This window comes from Pipra filicauda, unplaced genomic scaffold (genome assembly GCF_003945595.2).
Source record: "Pipra filicauda isolate LSUMZ 115617 unplaced genomic scaffold, ASM394559v2 scaffold459_size522612_pilon, whole genome shotgun sequence".
In the NCBI taxonomy this organism is placed as follows: domain Eukaryota; kingdom Metazoa; phylum Chordata; class Aves; order Passeriformes; family Pipridae; genus Pipra; species Pipra filicauda.
In genome coordinates, this window is record NW_024104597.1 from 1 (window position 1) to 17,404 (window position 17,404).

Genomic DNA, 17,404 nt, shown 5'->3' on the forward strand with positions numbered 1-17,404 from the left:
AAAGTTGGCATTGGCTAAATAATGTGCAGTTAAGAACAGCATGTTTTGTTTTGGTTTTTTAAATGTGTTGTGTGGGGTTTGTTGTTTGTTTTTTTTTTTAACAGATGGTTTGATGTGCTGCAGAAAGTTTCTACACAGCTGAAAACTAGCATTTCCAGTGCAGCAAAACATCGTGCTGATAAGGTACTTATATCTGTGTCCTCCTGAAAGAGCTGTACCTTAGATTTAAAACATTTTTCCTCCTTTTAAAACTAATTTGGTTTTGAATCAAAGACCTGTTCAGATGTTAGATTACTTTAAAATCTCTCTATTACAGAATGCTATTCACAATCACATTCGTTTATTTGAACCCCTTGTCATAAAAGCATTGAAACAATACACAACAACAACGTCGGTACAGCTGCAGAGACAAGTTCTAGACTTGCTTGCTCAACTGGTTCAGCTGCGAGTTAACTACTGTCTGCTGGATTCAGATCAGGTTGGTACCTCACCACATTTGCACATTTGTCATACAGGGATCTCACCAGCAGGCTTAGGTAACATTTGCAGCAAAAATACTTCCAATAATCCATCTATTGCACTGTAGGTAAAAGCAAAGACTTAAAGGAGGGAGAGACTCAATTTCACCTCAAGCCACGAAGAGCTTCAGATTTCTGGGGTTTATAATTTAATTTCTGAGTTCTGCAACAACTATTTAAGAACTGTTCATCAGACTGACTTTAGGAATAAAATGATATGGGCAATACTGTCACTGTTGTTTAAATAAAACTTCATTTACATATGGAAATACCTTCTTTCCATACTGAGAATATGGACTTCCTTATGACAGATAAGGAGCATCATGGTTGACAACTATTGCCTGATGTTAATGGCAGTAGAGGGGAGCTAGTGGCAAATACAGTAGTCTGTATAGTTGCCCATGTAAGCAGTAGATTTGTAACATAAAATGGATTATTTACAAGTGTTTTATTTATTACAGTATTTTTGGGTTTATAAACTAGTGTGACTTTCAATACCTAACTTTTCTGTAAGTTCATGCAAGATAATTCTTTTTAATTTATATATACTTTGGATTTTATCTTGGTTTAGAGCTAGATTTTTGGCTGGTTCTTAACTTCTTGACTGTAATGCCTCAAATACTGTGTTACATGAGTGAAAGAGAAATATAGAGACGATGGGTAAAACATGGTCTAAGTTCATGCAAACTGTAATAAGCTGTAACATCAACAGGATTGTAGAGGGAACATTTCATAACATTTTAGAATGAACTATAAGTGTAAGTGATTTTCAGTGCCCATCTGTAACTGTCAAAATGGTGTCAAATGGGAATTAATGTGTCCGTTCTGATGCACGGTTTATTCTTTCTTTAGGTGTTTATTGGATTTGTGCTAAAGCAGTTTGAATACATCGAAGTAGGACAGTTCAGGTACGACATTTGCAATGATCCTTTGAACAGTGTGGGTTTACAATTGTCTCATTCTGAAGCAAATAGTGATAGTTTTCCTGGTTATTTCTGCCTTATGAAAAAGGGAGAGTTCCCTTCTGAGTAATGTGATGTTTTTTCTCTGGCTTCAGTGGTAACCCTTTCAGATGTTTTAGGTTCCATGTGATTGAACAAGTCAGGAAGTAACACGTTGGAATACAATGTGAAACTGTGCTGTTATGTTTCTCCATTTTGGTATTGTAAAGCCATTCTTTGGGACCCCCCACCAGAGCTATACTTTCAGGAATCGGCATTTCTTTGCTAGATTCAATTGCTTAAGGGAGAGCTACTTCTTACTACTGTGGATTCAGAGTGAATCCCTGTGTATTCTGATCACCTGGTACACTTTGTATAGGACCTAATTGATCATAAGCAAGGCAGTGAAATTTTTACTGTCAGTTATTTCTGTTTTTTCTCACACTTGAGTTTGTATGAAGAGATAAGTTGGCTTCCTGCTCTGTGGATCTCCTACAGAAATACGCTGATGTCTCATGTGCATTAGATAGTATGTTATAATATCAGTAACTGTAATGGTCAAAGCTTGAAAGAAAGCCCCTTGGGAAAAAATCCATCATACAGAACAGGGCACAGAAAATATAGAAATACTATATGAAAGCAGAACAATACATTGTTTAAAAAAACCTGACTGTAGAAAGATTGAGTTTTACTGAAGAAAGCTGTGCAATTCAAACTTGACACTTTACATTTTTGTTTCATTTTCAGGGAGTCTGAAGCAATTATTCCTAATATCTTCTTTTTCCTGGTGTTGCTGTCTTATGAGCGGTATCATTCCAAACAAATAATTGGAATTCCCAAGATCATTCAGCTGTGTGATGGTATCATGGCCAGTGGAAGGAAAGCTGTTACACATGGTAATTCTAAAAAAAAATTTTAGTAAATAAAAAAAAAAAAGAAAAAAGGCACCAACACTAGTAATAGCAAAAATTCAGCAATAAAACCAATGTTGGCTACTAAGCTGTAGAAAACTATAATCATACTGACTGTTCCAGAAGACACTAGCTTTTAAAATTAAGACATCAAATAATCTCAATTCCTTCAGGAAGTTTATTAAACCATACTAACACTGCTGCCCCACATTTTGCATCGTACATAATTGCAACAAAGCTTTTATTTGAAACTTTATTAGGTAATGAGCTGACAACATAGCAGTACGTTCAAGGCTTTGATTTAATTTTTAGTCCACTTCCCTTTTTCTTTCAGCCTGTAAATAAACCTCTCTTTCATACTTTCCAGTGATTCTGCTGAGAAATACTTTATAAAAATATCTTTTTTTAGCCCTATGAGAATGGGCAAATGTGTCCAAAATGTAAATTTTCTACTAGAAGTGAAAAGATAACCATCATTATGCATGACAAATTTGGGGTTTGTGGAGTTTTTTTGGGTATGGGTAGAACCTTTAATAAACTAAAGCCGAGCTTACTTTTAGTAACTGAACTATTAGATCAAGAAATCACTGTTTAAGAGTGACTTTTCTGACACTAAAACAAAAACATCTCATTTCAGCAATACCAGCTCTGCAACCCATTGTTCATGATCTCTTTGTGTTAAGAGGAACAAATAAAGCTGATGCTGGGAAAGAGTTGGAGACGCAGAAGGAGGTGGTGGTATCAATGCTGCTGAGACTTATCCAGTACCATCAGGTAGGAGGACAAAGCATCCCTGTTTATGGTCTATAAAAGGGTAGCATTGCTGTGACTGCTAAAAATGCTTCAGGCAATATCAACAATTTTCTATATGAAAGTTGAGTAGCTGGACTCTGTGTGATAGCTTTCCCCATAGAGTGAGCATGCAAAGATCTTTGAGGGTAGGGGAAAGGTTCTGCGTTACAAATCAGTATTTCAAGTAAAATAACATGTCTGTAGAATTTTGTAGTCAAGTCTAGATAACTACGCACTGAAATGCTCCAGTTAGGATCATGATCTTGGTTGTGTTGCTGACAGATTACATAGAAGGTTAGTGGAAGAGAAGAAACTTAAAAGAATGGGGGTAAAATGGAAGAGAAGACAAGTTTAAAATTAGGAAAGATTCTACATAAGGATGATTTTACTGTACAATAGCACTATCTTGAATAAGACTTATTTGAACAAGGTAATGAAACTGGTAATTAGGTATTTGTTATCACTTACTACTTTGACCCAGACCTCATGGATTTGGAAAACATGTTTCTGCTTTGTAGGAGTATAACAATGACTTTCTTCAATACACTTTGTTTAAAAGAAAAACATAAAAGTAATTTTAAGAGAAGTGACATGATCAACATGGGATCTTATTGCTTATTCAGGTGCTTAACAAACTTAATGTTCCTTTCATCCTTTCAAAATGCAATTCTAGTGTATGCTAATGTAAGCACTGTATTTTCTGAGAATAGTTGGAAAAAAGTCAGTACATCTTGTCAAAATAATTTGTTAGAACTGCGTGTTCAGATTGGGATAATTTTGTGTATCCACATTTTCTTTTGAATTTGTAGTTTTATAATCATAAAATGACTAATATAACTATATGAAATGACACTCTGTAGACACATGATGTGAAATAGTGAATAATTTTGTGTTACATAAGGTACTGCAATTGCTGGCAGATCTCCTTCTGACACACTTAACCTATTAAAGACCACCCCTGCACTGCTCTTCCCACACCATCCCATTTGTAGCTCTTATTCTGCCTTGTTCTGCTGGTGCCATATATATAAACTAACCCTGGGCTATTCTCTTGTTCCCTGGCTGTGGCTGGGATGCTCTGAAGTGGTGTCTCTGTAAATCTGGGAGGTTCCAAAAGCTGCAGCCTTTAACTCCACCCATGGAACTTCAGAGTTCAAGACATTCGGGCCAGAATCACTTCTGTCTGCTCTCTCACGTGAAAGTTTTTTGGGAAGAAAGTCACCTGGGAATCTCTCTCTGCCTAATCTGAATTACTTGAATTTCTTTGACAAGTGTTCTAACTTGTTTTCTGAACCAGTTTTTTCTGTCCCACTTCCCACTCAATATATTAACACTGTTGCTTGCTGTGTCTTTGACCTGTCTGTCTTTCAAAGCATAGTCTCTATAACCTTCAAACCCGTAACTCATTCAGCACAAGAAGTGATCCTTGCTTGGTGTGCCCCATTATGTTCTCTCTTGTAAACTTTTATATGGAAGTAACAAATCTCAGGTGAACAAGCTCCATGAAAGTGTTTGTTCTGTTTCCTTGACCAAATGTAAACTTTATTGGAGCTAAAGACAGAGTATACATTTGGAAAATTGCTCTCTTCCTTCCTTCCCTTTCTGTTGAATTAGTGGTGCAGCATTTAGATTTCTGATCCTTTTCTTAGTTGTTTGTGTATTCTTTTGCCAAATACCATTTAGAAAGGATAAAGAAAGCAATTTTTTTGTAGTTTATAAAAATAACTGGAAAATTCTTTAAAAATCACCATTAACGGCAAAAAAGTTGTAACTAAGAACAGGCTTTTATCCTGAAAATGGGCTTTTATAAATGTTGTGTGATTTCTCATGTGGGATTTTTTTCCCCACTTTTTGGCAGATGATTGAAACAATGAATATTTTTCCCACTGTAGTATTACTTGAATGTTACTTGTTAGTATTGGTGTTTACTTACATTCTTTTGATCTTTTCCTCAGGTACTAGAAATGTTCATCTTAGTATTGCAGCAGTGTCATAAAGAAAATGAAGACAAGTGGAAGAGATTGTCCCGGCAAATAGCTGACATTATTCTCCCAATGCTTGCAAAGCAACAGGTGGTTATATGATTGTTTTTAGTCTATAAACATCTAAAATAATTGCTGTAATATATGTATCAATAATGGCTTTGGGTATTTGAATTCATTTTTTTTTAATATGAAGACAAATTTTCTTGAAACTGTGGTTGCCATATCCGGAAAAAACAATTACTGCAAGGTAAAGTAAGTTTCTGAAGTGATGAAGTTCATATTTAGGTGCATGAAGTATGTGCACTATGATTGAGACTGTCTCCAGAGGAGGCTCATTTGATTTCTCTTAGATACATGGTTATATCAGAACACCTATTAAATGGCCTGAAGATTGTCCGAATGTCAAAATTACTTTTTTTTCATAGCTACAGTGGGTCTAATTGCAGACCAGAATACTCAAAGCCCTGTCCAACCTGTCCTTGAACACTTCAAGGGACGGGGCAGCCACAGCTTCTCTGAGCAGCCTGTTCCAGTGCCTCACCACCCTCCCAGTGAAGAATTTCTTCCCAATATCTGATGTAAATCCACCCTCTTTCAGTGTAAAGCCATTTCCTCTTTTTGTATCACTACCTGCTCTTGTAAAAAGTCCCTCTCCAGCTCCCTTGCAGGCCCCCTTCAGGTACTGGAAGGTGCTCTAAGGTTTCCCCAGAGCCTTCTCTCCAGGCTGAACAACCCCATCTCTCAGCCTGTCTCTGTAGTAGAGGTGGTCAGCCCTCTGAGCATCTTCATGACCAGCAGGTCAGTGTCCTTCTGCTGAAGACCCTGGAGCTGGATGCAGCACCAGAGCAGAGTAGAGGGACAGAATCACTTCCCGCAACCTACTGCCCATGCTGCTTTGGATGCAGCCCAGGACACGACTGGCTTTTTGGGCTTTTTTTTTTTTCTTTTGCCTAACTTCCCCTTTATAAATAAAAGTGTCTTTAGATGGAATTTCCTGTATTTCAACTTGTACTTATTGCCTTTCATCCTGGTACTGGATACCATTGAAAAGATTCTGGCTCTTGCTTCTGTGCTTGTCGTCTCCTTCTGCTTCCTCTGGTCAGATACTTGTGCACGTTGATGATCACCCTGAGCCTCCTCCAGAGTGAATAATCTCAGCTACCACTTGTGTGACAGGTGCTCCAAGCCAGTAACCATCTGTGTAACTAGACTCCCTCCAGCGTGCATGTTTCTCCTACTGGACTGCATACTGGGGCAGGAGAGTGGGTGCTTCATATCTGAGAAGTAAAGAAGACTCCTTTTAGAAAAAAAAATTTCAGTGCTGCTCCCTAAGCAATAGAGGACTTGTCTTTGATACAGCTTTTCTGGAATTAGAAACACTTACTTCAAGGATAAAAAGTAGAACTAGTGAATTGTGCCCTAAATGTTCTTTGCTCCATGTTGGCAGTTCCCCAGTCCAAGGAGGAGATCTCATGGCTGGGGAGAGTGGGCAGGATCAGAGAGCAGGTTTTGAGCAAAGCTAAAATGTTGGCAAATTGAAATTTATGTTGTTTTGTATGACTTTGCACGTGATCAACTGTCAAATTATTTAAGCAGGATTGGGGCATCTAGATTTATAGTTCAGTCCTTTGCTTTTTGTAGTTGATTGTTTTAGAATTTATCTAAAAAACTGTTCAAATAAGCTGTCTTGCCTCTGTTGCTTTAATACCACTGGAGCTGTGCACTTTTCTGATGATTAGGAGGTTTTTTTCCTTGTAGTTACCTGCTTAAGTTTATTCAAGACCAGCATTGCTCTCTATAAAAAAACTTGGTAGAATGTGCAAGGAGGAGAAAAATTTTAAATTTTGTAACAACTCAGTCTTCTGGTCTCATTCTCTGAATAAGGCCTATTTCTCCTAAAAAATATATGTGGTATGTATACTGGATTTCATATAATAGGTTTTTGTCCATGTTATCAAAATTCAGGTGTAGAAAGGCCTACAATGAAACTTTAATTTACCTTTATGGCTTTTGGTTGCTCTGAATTTTGTACTGTAAAGCACACAGGTTGTCATAGAAATGTTTAAAACATGAAATGGTAATTTTATGTTGGAGTTACCATTAGTGCATAGTTAAAAATTAGTTTTATGGTTTTCTTTTACAGATGCATATAGACTCTCATGATGCTCTGGGAGTATTGAACACTCTGTTTGAAATTTTGGCTCCTTCATCCCTTCGCCCTGTGGACATGCTTTTAAGGAGTATGTTTGTTACTCCTAAAACAATGGTAAGCAATTGTTTCCAGAGAAGAAAGAATCTGGTGGCTTTCATGCAAAACAAAAGAAAATGTGTTTCTCTTTAATAATTTGCTATGTAGTGTTAAAGTACCTGCAGCAGATTTTGGGAATGAATTAGTTAGAACTAATATGATTTACCAAGTGCTTTATACAGGAATGTTCTGCTGATGGATTACTTGCCTTCATATTGTATTTTGAGGATAAGGAATAGAGAAAAAGGTACTGTTACAATAGTCTAGAATTCAATTTGATAGATAAATCACATTTTTCTTATGCAAGTATTAGTACCGTTTTTATAGTTGAGAGATTGTTTAACAGAGTGAATATAAGCTTGACAGCTACCACAAGAATAGCATTTTGGAAGATCTGAACTTAAAAGTTATTTCCTGCTTGTTCCGTTCTGAGAAGGGTCTGGTTTTTGGGTTTTTTTTTAATACATTCTTATGTTGTGTTGTTTAACCTCAAAAGTGTTCAGTGTTCTGTTTTTTTATGTTTGTGTTAGGCATCAGTGAGCACTGTCCAGCTCTGGATTTCTGGAATTTTAGCTATCCTTAGAGTTCTGATTTCACAGTCAACAGAAGACATCGTTCTATCCCGTATACAAGAGCTTTCCTTCTCACCTTATTTGATTTCATGTCAAGCAATTAACAGACTGAGATGTGGAGAAAACATATCCACGCCAGAGGATCACACTGAGGGTAAACAGGCAAAATATCTGCCTGAAGAGACATTTTCTAGGTATGTTGTCTTTTGAATAACTTAGGGGAAAGATGTTGGTTTCTGAGAAATCACAAATACATTGTGCATTATTTTACATGTATAGAACTGTTTCTGATAAGAATAAAGTCTCTTAATAAGTTGATATGAGACAAGTGTGTGTGGAGGAAACAATACTGAGATGGACAGGGATGTACATAAGCAGTTTGTTGAGCAGAGACTTTAGACTGTTCTGGTACCTCTTCTCAAGCCAAGGGATTGACCTAATGGAGCTGTTAAAATGGGTGAATCCTGGACTTATTAAAATCAGGTCCAAAAACTTAACTGCTTAACCCTTCCCTTCCTTTCTGTGTGGTGACTAAAAGACAAGTCCTTTCCTTAAGTAGAAGCCCAGGTACTGTACTGGAATCTTGGCAGCCGTGGGATTCAAATCTATTGAGTTAGTCCTGCTGTTTATTTCCTATTTTTCAAGAGCTGTCTTTGTCTAGTTAGCTTCTCATGTTGATGTCCTCAGAGGGTGATGAACTTCAGGCAAAAGAAACGTGGAGAGAGGGCAGTGGTATTACGTTACAGAATGTTTGTCATTAAGGCATTGTATTTCAATGTGGTGGGAAACATTTGAAATAGATATTTGTTTAAGAAAATAAGGACTTTTTACGCAAGTATGGAACTTCAGATAGGAATAAAATGCTGTTTCTATTATTGAGCTCACTGTGAGGGTGATGAATAGGGGCTTCTGGGCACCCATACTGTGACCTTATGCCCAACAACAGTGATGTGGGTAATGGTTATGGCCAACAGCAAGGATGGCTTTCCTCAAATGCTCTTTTTCGTTGCTTATTTTGACACCACCCATTGCCCCATCTTGAGGTTTGATACAGAACTTGTGTAGTAGAGTGTGGATAGATGAGGCTGTAAACAGCTGAATTACTGTGACTTGCTGAATTACCTCTGCTCAGCTGAGCTGTGGTAACTGTCACAGTTTGTTCTTAGCTCAAGGCAAATCACTATAAAGACACCATAACATTTTGAATATAAGCTTGGCAAGTGAGGTGGGATAGTGTATGAATCCTATCATAACTTCAGCTGATGGAGTAGATAATCTAGATCCAGTATGTCATTATTGAACTGCTTATGATCATATAACATCATATTTGTTTCAGGTCAACCTGTTCTGTAGTGTTTCATTTAGTATGCTCTTTAGGATGAGTGGTCAAGGGCTTCATATTTTACTTTTTAAACCTGACTAAGTTATGCAGGCAAAACTCACCTTGTTCTGAAAGATGTTGCATTGATAGTTTTCCTGTTGATTGTGTATGTGTTTTTTTTCAAGATTCTTATTACAACTGGTTGGCATTCTACTGGAAGATATTGTTAACAAGCAATTAAAGGTGGACATGAATGAGCAGCAACATACTTTCTACTGCCAGGAGCTGGGCACACTGCTTATGTGCTTAATACATATCTTCAAATCAGGTAATACTTGAAACATTGTGTTGTATCATGCAGTGGCAGAGTGGTTTTTCAGTTCTAAGACAACTATTGAATGCATTGAACTACCGAGGAGTATGTAGGTGCTGAAGATGTTATATTTTACTCCATATAAAAAACTTCCCAAACTTTTGTGCTTGTGTATGCAGGGCACATTTTTCACGTTTCTCCTTTGTGGAACAAAATCTAAGTAGTGACTTATCATCTCTCCTTTTTCACGGTCTAAAATCTTCCAATCCAAAAAAGTGCAAAGCGTTCCAAATTTCTGGCCATATTTCTCATGGTTTTTCTCAGTTTGGAGGTTGGTAGGTCTGTCCAGGCTTAAACTTACTGAGTTACAGACCACTGGTTCAGACTCATGACAAGGTAACTTCCCTTTGTTTTTGTCATAATTAATAAAAACATATAAAACAAACAAATCCCCAGAAAAATAGGAAAGGTAGCACTGTTCCAGCTAACTGGTCAAATTTCCAGTTTTGGAAATTCTGCTTTAGGTATCCTCTGCTCGATACCCAGTAATCTGGCCCTTTGTAATTCCTTAGTCCTTAGATTGATTCCTTAGTCTTATTTTCCTAGTAGTGGCACTATCTTCCCTTTCTTCTTTTATTCTTACTTTACTATGACTGCCCTTTTTGAGTACTGATTTTCAGCTTGCAGCTGAAATCCAACCTTGGATTAACTGTAGTTGTCTCCAATTTAAAAGGTCTTGGCACAAATCCCTGGTTCTTCATAGACCTCCTTGCAGATACGGAACAAAGAACTCTGCATTCCATTGCCTCGGTCTACAAAATGGGAGTTAAAGTACTACTTAGCAGAAGTGAATAACAAGAAACTGCATGCAGAATACTGTTGTTAGACATTTAAGTCGATTCAGTGCTCCATTGTATCTCAACCATCTCAGATCTTTTTTTCTTTTCAAGCTCTTCCTACAGAGTTCAGTTTAAGTCCTTTTTTGAGAAAAAAATCTTAGTTCTGTTCCTATCATTCCTGCAAGCTGCCTCTTGCAAATATAAGCATTGTAGGTGTAGAGTTAAAACAAATCAAGTGCAGATGGATTTGTTCTGGGTCTTCAATTAGTTCTCTATCTTAACTCAAAGCTTCTGCATCGCTGTGGTTTAACTTCCAGTAGCTTCACTCCTCTGAGTCTTCAGTGACACTAACAGGTAGAAAAGTGAGAGGGAAACCAATTGAATTACATTTTGAGAGTTTGTTCAGCTATGGTGGATGATGTTTTGACTTGTCAGCAGAGAGCTTTGGCTTAAGAAATGGAGTCCTCTAAACCAAAGTTCTTGGTGTAAGACTCCAGGACTGTGCATGAAGAGGCACAAAATTTGGTGACAGTTACCAGAGCCTTCCTTGATCTTTGAAGGGTGCTTTGGGGCACAGAACCCGGGGTATAGTGAGTTGACAGCTCTCTTCCCGTGTGTCTGTTAGAGTAATAATTGTTTATACTATTTCTGTTTAGGAGAAACACCTGAAAAAATATTATAACAAATAACTTATGCCAAAGTGTTTTGGAGTAAGTGATTAATTGGTGTCAAGCCGGGAGCAATGAAATCAGAAAATCAAGCTGGCAATTGAAACTGGGGAAATAGGTTCTTCCACAGTGGCAGCTGGGGATAATGGAAAGGGAAAGCACCTAGTTCTGCTGCAGTGACAGGCTTCCAGGCTGCACTGGGAGTCTTTCCAGGAATTATGTAGAAATTTTCATGGAAAATTAAATATTAAAATACTCATGCAGAACACTGGGATATGTGTATTGCACGATCTCTAGAAATTAATTTAATGTAAAACTACAAATAACTTAGGGTATAATATTACTACTAGTATTTATGTGGCGTAACAGAGTAGAAGAAACATTGTTCTGACACCTGGGCTGTGTTTTCATGTTATAACATTTTTGTTTAGGTTTAGGATTAACTAAGTGCCTGGTTTTGTAATACTTTTCTTTTGTTCAGTTAAATCCTCCATATCTATTTTCTCTTGAAGTTATATGCTCCTAACTAGAGGTGTAGCTTATAGCAACTTGTGTCTGGAAACACAGACTGTATTCTGTTGTTTTTAACCACTGTTCTACTTAGTTTTGTCTTCTCACCTGTTACAGTGTTTTCAAAATATGAGTGTTACTGACTCCTATGTAGGAGCTACTAGATTATAAGTGAACATTTTCAGTAGAAATAAAAGGCACAGACCAAGTGAAAAGATGAGCATGCAGTGGCTTTCATGACTGTGGGAAGTCACTAGATGGTGCAGTTCCTGCCAGTGCAGGAAGCTGGAATGGTGCTAGCACTGCTTTGCTAGTAAGTGGAACCAGAGTTTTAAGACTCAGTTACTTTTCCCATTCTTTGCTGTTTACATTGTGTATTTATCAGCCCTGGGGGCAGCTTAAACTTGTCCACATGGATGTGGAATTTACAGCTTCATTCTTCTGTATATCTGGCAAAGCAAGCAAGTAACTCTGCAGATTTCCTTCATTATTCTGGTTAGCTCTTGGTTTCTAACTTACTCTGAAGGAACCCTTTTTTTTTTACCCTGGTCTTATCTTCTCACAGAAACTCAAGAAGTTCTATACCTTTAGACAGCTTTCCTTGTTTCCCCCCCTTTTCATGTTTCTTGTTTTCCCACCCTTTGTTTTGGCATATGAACACAGAATGAGCAAGTCAGAAAGCAAAATTTTGCTTTTGTGCTGAGTGTTCAGTATGCAGGGTAATGGCAGAAACACTTTTTGCACTTTAGAAATTGGATGGAAGGGTATAAGTTTAGTTTCAATTAAATGTATTTGGAAAGCCATCCTCTGAACTAAGATACTTGTAAGCCTTCTTCCTTAACATGCAGAATAGTAGTTCCATCATGGCTCTTAATTAGAACATCTGTGTTTTAATTTATAAACAAACAAACAAGAAAGTCCTGGTCCTGCATTGAAAATTTTAAATTTAATAAAGTTTTCATGTATCAGATGAATTAGAATTAGAATCAAAGCTATCTAAAACATTATTTATTGAGTCTGAGACCTGATCATTTCTGGTTTACACACTGCCCTTGGGCAAACTCCATCACTTGCCTTAAATTTATAAAACCACTTAGAATATACCTTTCTTGCAGGAATTCTACCCTGAATAATTTTGAGTCTTCAGAATTCAGACTAAAGCATAGTTACTCTTAACATGCTTTTGTTGTTGTTTTTAGGGATGTTTAGAAGAATCACAGCTGCAGCCACCAGGCTTTTTACAGGAGATGGATCTGATGGTAGTTTCTACACCCTTGAAAGTTTGAGTGACCTTGTTCAGTCCATGATTCCCACACATCCTTCTTTAGTTCTCCTCTGGTGTCAAATCCTGCTTCTTGTCAATTATACCAACTACAACTGGTGGTCAGAAGTGCATCAAACCCCAAAGTAAGATTTGGTTTTTGTTCCCTAGTAGTAGCCATGTGTTTCATATGATTATGTTTGCTAAAATCTTATTAAAGCAATCTAGCTTCTTTCTGCTAAGCCTATCAGCCCACTGAATAGTGCTGCTTGGATTCTGAAATGTAGTTCTGCATTTACTTTACATGTACTGCGTTGTCTGTTCTGACATGGGTTTGATTTACCGGTATTGTCTCTATTTTTCTGGGTTGTGCATCATTCCAGTCTGACACTACACTGAGTGCTCAAGAGCACTGGTTTGGCTTGAGAAGAAAATACAGTAGGTTCTGTTATCCTCCCAGAGATGCAATAGCCCATGTTTCTCTTTTAAATAACCCGTTTAATTCTTTAGACTGTCCAAAAAAGTAATAAGCAATACTGCAGTTGTTAAAAAATAAAGATCTGATGGGAAGCCAAGTGTCTACTTCAAAGCAGAGTAATGTTTGAATGTAGTTCATAGGGAAATATATGTTATGTAAGGGCATTGGTAGGACATTCCAAGCAATTTGGTTGTTAATGTTTCAGTAGCTGTACCAAGAAAATATAGCAAGAAAATCGTAACAAAATATAATGTACTTCCTGCAGGCGACACAGTCTTTCTACTACTAAATTGCTTAGCCCTCATATATCTGGAGACAGTGATGAAACAGATTTGGAATCTAAACGGGGCATGTGCAATCGGGAGATAGTGAGAAGAGGAGCACTCATTCTTTTTTGTGACTATGTTGTAAGTTTTGAATTATGACTTTTATAACTACAGTTTTGGGTTATGATGGTGGCAGTCATTTATTATTGGTGTGTGTTAACTGAACCTGTCTGGCTCACAAGTGAAAAATGAAGACTTGTGAAATGAATAATTTTATTTTTGGATGGTGCTTCTGTAAGATTAGATATGACTTCATTTGGCATTTTTTTGCTATTCTGAACTGAGAATTCTCTTGGCTTGTAATGGATACCTGGTGGGTAATAGAATTATCTGCTGGGTATCATATCCCTTACTTGTCAGGTGCTTGGAGCACACTCAGTAGTTTTAGGTTTCCCAACGCCAGTAGCAGTGCATAATGTCCAGGAGACAAGGGATTTTTGTATCTACACCTTAAGAGGAGAGGTTTTACTTTAACATTTAACTTCCATTTTGTTTCTCTAATGACAGCAGTTCCTGTGGCTTTGGCCTCTCACTGCCTCAATATTAGCATTTTATTTCATTGGGAACCTTTGAGGTGAATCCTCTGGTCATATCTAGTATTGCACTCTGGTTTGCATTGCAGAGCGGTTTTGAGGCAAGCAAACTGCATTCCTTTCAGATTCAATTAACCAAAAGCTGTGTGTAAGAAGCACTTCAAGTATTAATGGACATTCAGTCACCAGAGTCAGATTAGAGGTAGTCCAAGGTAAAATCCTCCCAAACCTCTTTGCTGGGGTGGGACAGCCTCTCAGCATCGCCTGGTTAACTCTACAGATCTTTTCATGTTGCATTGCACTGCTTGTCAATACACATACAGCCTCTTTAGGTTTGACATTAATTATTGACAGATTTCTTTGGATTTGTTTTCCAGGAATTATTCATCTTGTATTAAAGGCCAGTAGTAATAAAAAATCTTTAAGAAGAAGCCTAAGTGAAAATTACATTTTACAAGACAACTCTGTGTGTGCATGTTTATTTCAAACAACATTTCATTAAAAGCAACATCTTTGAATTGACCTTCTCAATTTACTTGTTTCTAACCTGGGTTTTTAGTGTTTTTAAAAAAATAATTTGCACATTCATTATAAATATCTAAATTTGCAACAAGATCAAAAGCATTTGGAAAATTTGTCATGTAAAAATAATGATGGTGATATTAAAATATAGACACTTTATGTCATTATTTCGAAGTAGCTGTCAGAATTATATATGAGAAACTTCATGTTGTGTCATATTTAGTAATTAAGTTTTAACATTGGTGTTACTGGAATCAAATTTTAATTTTTTCCCCTTTAGTGTCAAAATCTACATGATTCAGAACATCTGACCTGGCTTATTGTGAATCATGTTCAAGACTTGATTAATCTGTCCCATGAGCCTCCAGTACAAGACTTCATTAGTGCTGTTCACAGGAATTCAGCAGCCAGTGGTCTCTTCATCCAGGCCATTCAGTCACGGTGTGAGAATCTTGCAGCTGTAAGTTTATCTAGATAGACTTTTTGTAAAGAATAACGTTGCTTACATTTCAGCATAAGTTTAACTGGTAAGTACGCGAAGTCTGACATTTCTGGGTCACTTATTGACTCCTAATTTTATTTTTAAAGTCACTTGTTTAAAATGCAAACAGCAAACCTTATATTAGCAGCATCAGTGTCAGATGTGTTCCAGTCCATCCAATCTATGAATTCAAGTGGAGATGGTTAAGTTACTTTTCTTCCTTTCTGGCTATTACCCCACGTAATCAATACCTGAAGAGTAAATGAAAGCTGTAACTTTCGCCTCTGATTTCAGTATTTCAGTACCTTGGTAATATAAATAACAAACTATAGAGGCAAGAGTATGAATCAGTCTGTCTTCATAGGCTCTGAGAATATGAAAATGATTTGCAAGCTCCTACCTTGCCCATTGATCTGTCCCAAAAATTGTAGACTCTTGGCGAGGGAAAATCACCAAGAAATTCAGGGTATGATTTCTCTTGATTATTTTGGTTTCAAATTAAAAGGAGTGAATGATGTTTTATAGGGATATAAAAGGTTGTATGCATCCCTCTTAATCTTGGGAGCTCACTAGGTGGGAAATGTAATTCGCTGGACTTTCTCTAGAGTTAATTGTGGAAGATGCCACCTACAGCCTGAGTAGCCTCAGTGATGTTTCCTATCTCTTCCCATTGTCTCTGCATATCTAGTGCAAATGTATTAGTGCTTTAGGCATGTGAGTAAAACACTTTCAAGTTACATAGGATTAATCTGGGCTTCAGTATCTGAGAATCAGTCAAATTAACTAAAATAAATAAGTTTGAATGGAAGGTGTAGTCATTCTGTGAGATGTTTTGTGAATATCAGAAAAGACAGTAAAATAAAAATGTCTGATATTTACAACCTGCTCTAAAACAAGACTGGCTTCATGAGTCAGACTGTTTTTTTCCTTTAGATTATTAGTGCTGAATTGGTGCTCATATTTTAAAAAATAAAAGAAATTTTAAAAATTCTTTGCAACCCCTTTTAATCATGTGTAGCTGTCGCTGTTTTTATGACTGAACATGTGCTCAAGAAATCCTTAATGCTTCTCTGGATTCCTGTGCATCTCTTGTCTTGACTATTCTCATATTCCTGCCTTCTTCCAGCAAGAGTTGAAGCTTCTCACCATTTTCAAAGCTTTTTGCAATTTCACTGAAGTCTCTAGCTTTTTTCCCTAAAAGTTTTGCTCCCTACTTTTCTTTGTGAGAGTGCACTTTTACAGTTACACATCAAACAACTTAGTGTTCATATTAATTAAATAGCCAGTAACTCAAACCTATTAACATATAGATAATAATAATGATCAGCTAGTTGTCTGCTCTAGTTTTTTGTAAATGCCTTTCACTTTAAGATCTTTGTGTTCCGATTGATTGCCTTTTTTTTTTTTTTCTTTTTTTGTGTTTTGTTTTGTTTCAACACCTAGCCCACAACTCTGAAGAAGACTTTGCAGTGCTTGGAGGGAATACATCTCAGCCAGTCTGGGGCTGTCCTGACCCTGTATGTGGATAAGCTCCTGTGCACCCCGTTCCGGGTGCTCGCCCGCATGGTCGACACTCTGGCTTGTCGGCGGGTGGAAATGCTTCTGGCTGCAACTTTGCAGGTAAAGAGAAATCCATTCTTTTAGACAACATTGGGCAGTGCCAGCAATATAATCAAATGTGATGGTTTAAAGTTAATCAAAATATGATGTCAAAGTGATTTCACTGGAAAGGAATTTTTAAATTTAATATATGGATACATGAATGTTTACGTTTCACTTAATCTGCCTATAACTTTCTTAATCTGTTAAAAGTATCTGTGGGGATTTTACATATTTCTGTCAAATTCTTGTGACTCTTTCCTATAGAACAGCATTGCTCAGCTACCAGTTGAAGAACTTGATAGAATTCAGGAGTACCTTCAAAACAGTGGATTAGCAACAAGGTAAATAATACCAATAATACCAGTATGTGTTAAAGTGTCAAACTAAATAATGTTTTAGTACTAATTGTGTTAACTCTGTTTTCGTACATTTGGGGGTTTTTTTAAAGATCAGATAGTGGGTCTTTTTGGAGGTAAAATAGGAGTAAAGCCTCTCATAAAATGCTGGCATATTCTGGCACAGGGGCAGTTGTGTTTGCTGTGTTGAATTTGCAATAAACTTAAGAATTGCAGCAAGCTAAAGG

General features: G+C 37.0%; 1 protein-coding gene across 1 annotated transcript in view; it reads left to right on the forward strand.

Moving 5' to 3' along the window:
• Positions 1 to 80: 80 nt before the first annotated feature.
• LOC113986620 (huntingtin-like) overlaps positions 81 to 17,404 on the forward strand; it is a gene marked incomplete at its 5' end in the record, with an annotated part of 40,302 nt that continues 22,978 nt past the window's right edge. Inside the window, 14 exons of the mRNA XM_039385974.1 lie at positions 81 to 183; positions 317 to 478; positions 1,371 to 1,426; positions 2,207 to 2,355; positions 3,008 to 3,144; positions 5,118 to 5,234; positions 7,291 to 7,413; positions 7,926 to 8,161; positions 9,474 to 9,616; positions 12,818 to 13,025; positions 13,623 to 13,764; positions 15,019 to 15,198; positions 16,663 to 16,839; positions 17,086 to 17,162. Of these exons, the coding sequence (XP_039241908.1) occupies positions 81 to 183; positions 317 to 478; positions 1,371 to 1,426; positions 2,207 to 2,355; positions 3,008 to 3,144; positions 5,118 to 5,234; positions 7,291 to 7,413; positions 7,926 to 8,161; positions 9,474 to 9,616; positions 12,818 to 13,025; positions 13,623 to 13,764; positions 15,019 to 15,198; positions 16,663 to 16,839; positions 17,086 to 17,162 (2,010 nt within the window). The remainder of the gene's footprint in view (positions 184 to 316; positions 479 to 1,370; positions 1,427 to 2,206; positions 2,356 to 3,007; positions 3,145 to 5,117; positions 5,235 to 7,290; positions 7,414 to 7,925; positions 8,162 to 9,473; positions 9,617 to 12,817; positions 13,026 to 13,622; positions 13,765 to 15,018; positions 15,199 to 16,662; positions 16,840 to 17,085; positions 17,163 to 17,404) is intronic.